Below are 3,128 nucleotides of genomic sequence, written 5' to 3' on the forward strand. Positions count from 1 at the left end.
ATAAGAGACAGTATATATATATATATATATATATATCAAAACGGTTAACATGGCATATACAGTAGAATTAGATAGAGAGAAATATATATTTGATACTTATTTTCATACTTTCTATATGAATATATACAAAAACATGTCTGAAATAAAGAATTAGGTTACAGTTAGCTACTCATCAAAAAACAGTTCTTTGGTTACCGATGTTATAGATAGGATCCGTGTCCGTGTGAATAGCGTCAACAAATGTAGCATCAGAAGGATCAAGACGAACAATAATATCTGTGTCTTCAAAATAAGGTCCAGCTGGGTCCATGCCTACATAATAAATTATTATTATTTATATTAACCATTCTAGAGAGAGTACATTTAGTCGTCATTGACAACATCAATGCTGCATGACAAACTTGCAGAGTACTAATGTTTACAATAAAAGCAAAGCAACTACCAGAAGAATTTTCAAAGACAAAATAAAGAAAAAAAAAAACATGATCATTACCAGGCTAACATATTTGTAATTCATGACATAAAGGGCTTTAACAACTTTAAGTTGCATTAAAACGTTATGAAATGTATTCCTAAGCCAAGTGGTAGACTTCTCCAAGATTTTAAAACTGTGAGTATAAACAACGTGTATGTAGTCAAATAAAGCTAGAACAAAAAATAAACATTCAGTGAACCCAACAGTTTTACAGTTGAAATGTAATGTATGTGATTCAATGTCTGTCCATAGCGAATGTCATTAATCCTTCAACTTGACCAAGCCAGATTATGATCACTTTCTGTATCCTTAGATCTTTAATTTGGAACATGGGACCGAATTTCACCAAGCCGTTCCAAACTCACGACATGAAGACACATGAGACAAGAGAAAACGACAGCAACTTATTGCAAATGATTTGTAAATCCCTGACAGGTTCAAACCACTGCCAGTCTCTTGAAGGCATTTGTGGATAACAAGTTACTGACTTACCTGTTATTCTTCCAAGCTTCGGCTTTGTTTGCCTTTCACCAGCATACCCAGCCACATGAGATCCAAGACTATGCCCGATAATGTGTACTTTATCAGCAGTATAGCCGTATAATTCCTATCAATTGTTAACATAATCTTTAAAAACGGTACTGACTAAAGCTACCACGATATGGCAGTTGGCGAAGTACCATTCTCACCATGAAATAGTATCTCTTTTATTCATTGTATTTTATTCATTTTATTTTATTTAATTATTCGGTATAAAACACATCAGCCTAGGCTGAAATGGTTTTGTATTACAATTTAAAAAAAAAACAAATACAAAACACTCAATGGAAAAATACATCAATATATAAGAACAATTAAAAAAAGAACATAAGTGAAATTGTCAATTACAATTCTTAAAAATAATAAAATTGAGAAAAGGAAACAGAAGGAAAACGCAAGAAGACACACAGAGTCAATACTCGACACACAAGCAAAATTGGAACAAAAATAAATTTGGGTGAAAAGAAAAACAAATGTCAAAATTGAATCATTACAAGGGATCAGTGAAAATTGGGATACAAATCTGTATAAAAATCTATTGAAGGAATTGGGAAAAAAGTCACTCTAAAGTTCATTAAGCAAACCAATCATCAAGTAACAATATTGTGATTTTAGTGTAACGCTCTGTCTTTGTAGCGGGAACGCTAATTATAGTTATGACCAACAAATCTAACATTAGGTAAAAATTCACGATGTATCTGAGAAAGGAGAAGGCTCTCTGCGAAAAAGAGACACAAATTCTCCTAACGATCCTTAAGCGAGATAATTTCAAGCTTTTCATACAGCTCACTATAACATGATGAAGCATCACGCCAGGGTAAGATGCGAAGGCACGCTTTTGTACAAGTTAGTGTTGGACCAAACAGGTGCACAAACTCGAGAAGGGGACGAATGTTTATAGATACCGCGCGAGGGATCCAAGAATCCCAAAATGGGTCCATTGCCATAGAAGAAAGTTCCATCATCCCCGACAGGTTTCCACTCCGGCCTCAGCTTCCCTATGGATGGATCAAATTTTAAGTATAATCCCTTCTAGATACTGTACCATGTTTTGGTATCTAGATAAGACTATACTGTAATTGCATCCTGAATGGAGCCACGTTTAAATATAGTGTCTTTTAGATACCGAAAAATGGTACTCTATTCTACTGTAAAAATGTTTGTTAAAAAGTAGACGGGGTCCAGAGTGTGCGAAGGAGGCGGAACTCTGAACCACTTCCACTCTGAACCCCTGCTGGCGCAGCCACTGATGTTAATTTGCAGCAACTTACTGGAAGATGAACTGGCATAATCATAAAGGCCTTTCTTTAGAAATAATTAATTCATTTTATTTTACTATATTATCCTATGCCAGCCAGCATTGTTTACCACTGTCTGAGGACATCATTGGCTGTCCCCTGCTTGATTTTTCGCTCTAAATTATCTATACCTATTTCAGAAAAATATCAGGTTGATACACATCTTTATAAACCTTTTTATTATTTTTTAGGCTAAATATCTCTAAAACAGTAAATAATTATATTCAAGATACTACGTTTAAAACTATTAATTGTTTTCTCATTTTGTACTGTATGTTGCTTACCTTAAATTTGTCAATTAGGAAAGAAATTTCTGCCCCCACAATTCGAGTGTTTGCCGTGGCTTGGCCGTAAGTGGCAGTAGACCCTTTCCCCCAATCGACGCGAATCACATTATAATCACCATTGTTTATAAACTCTGTCATCATGTCTTCCATCCAACCAACCAGTCCGTTCTCCATATAGCCATGACTGATAAATTTCGTCTCCCGAGCAGGGTCGAAATGCGAGCTAGTTATTGTTGATAGGTCGGCTGTAGACAATGTGTCATATGAGGTTGGGTTCGATCGCGAATTCAAGAAGAATCTGGTTCGTACGTCTTCACGACTATCAGGAAGATAGCTGATTGGACGATCTGGCACATCATAAAAAGGTTTCCCCTTGTCGAAACAACCGAGATCAGGATAGCAAACGCTATCGCTCCCAACTGAAAAAAAAAAAAATAAATAGGTAAAGAACTAGAATAATAAATTCCAAAACATAAGTAAAACCAATAAAAGCTTGTGAGTAAATATATATATATATATATATATATA

General features: G+C 34.9%; 1 protein-coding gene across 1 annotated transcript in view; it reads right to left on the minus strand.

Moving 5' to 3' along the window:
* The window catches only part of LOC117112104 (inactive pancreatic lipase-related protein 1-like), a 5,790-nt gene extending 2,880 nt beyond the window's left edge, over positions 1-2,910 (minus strand). The window contains exons 1-3 of the mRNA XM_033255153.1: positions 2,598-2,910; positions 968-1,082; positions 196-312 (exon numbers count right to left, since the gene is read on the minus strand). Coding sequence (XP_033111044.1) covers positions 196-312; positions 968-1,082; positions 2,598-2,774 — 409 coding nt within the window. The 5' untranslated portion in view covers positions 2,775-2,910. The remainder of the gene's footprint in view (positions 1-195; positions 313-967; positions 1,083-2,597) is intronic.
* Positions 2,911-3,128: the final 218 nt, after the last annotated feature.

The sequence above is a fragment of the Anneissia japonica genome, unplaced genomic scaffold (assembly GCF_011630105.1).
Source record: "Anneissia japonica isolate Jap-2015-1 unplaced genomic scaffold, ASM1163010v1 scaffold3934_len446420_cov169, whole genome shotgun sequence".
Lineage (NCBI taxonomy): Eukaryota > Metazoa > Echinodermata > Crinoidea > Comatulida > Comatulidae > Anneissia > Anneissia japonica.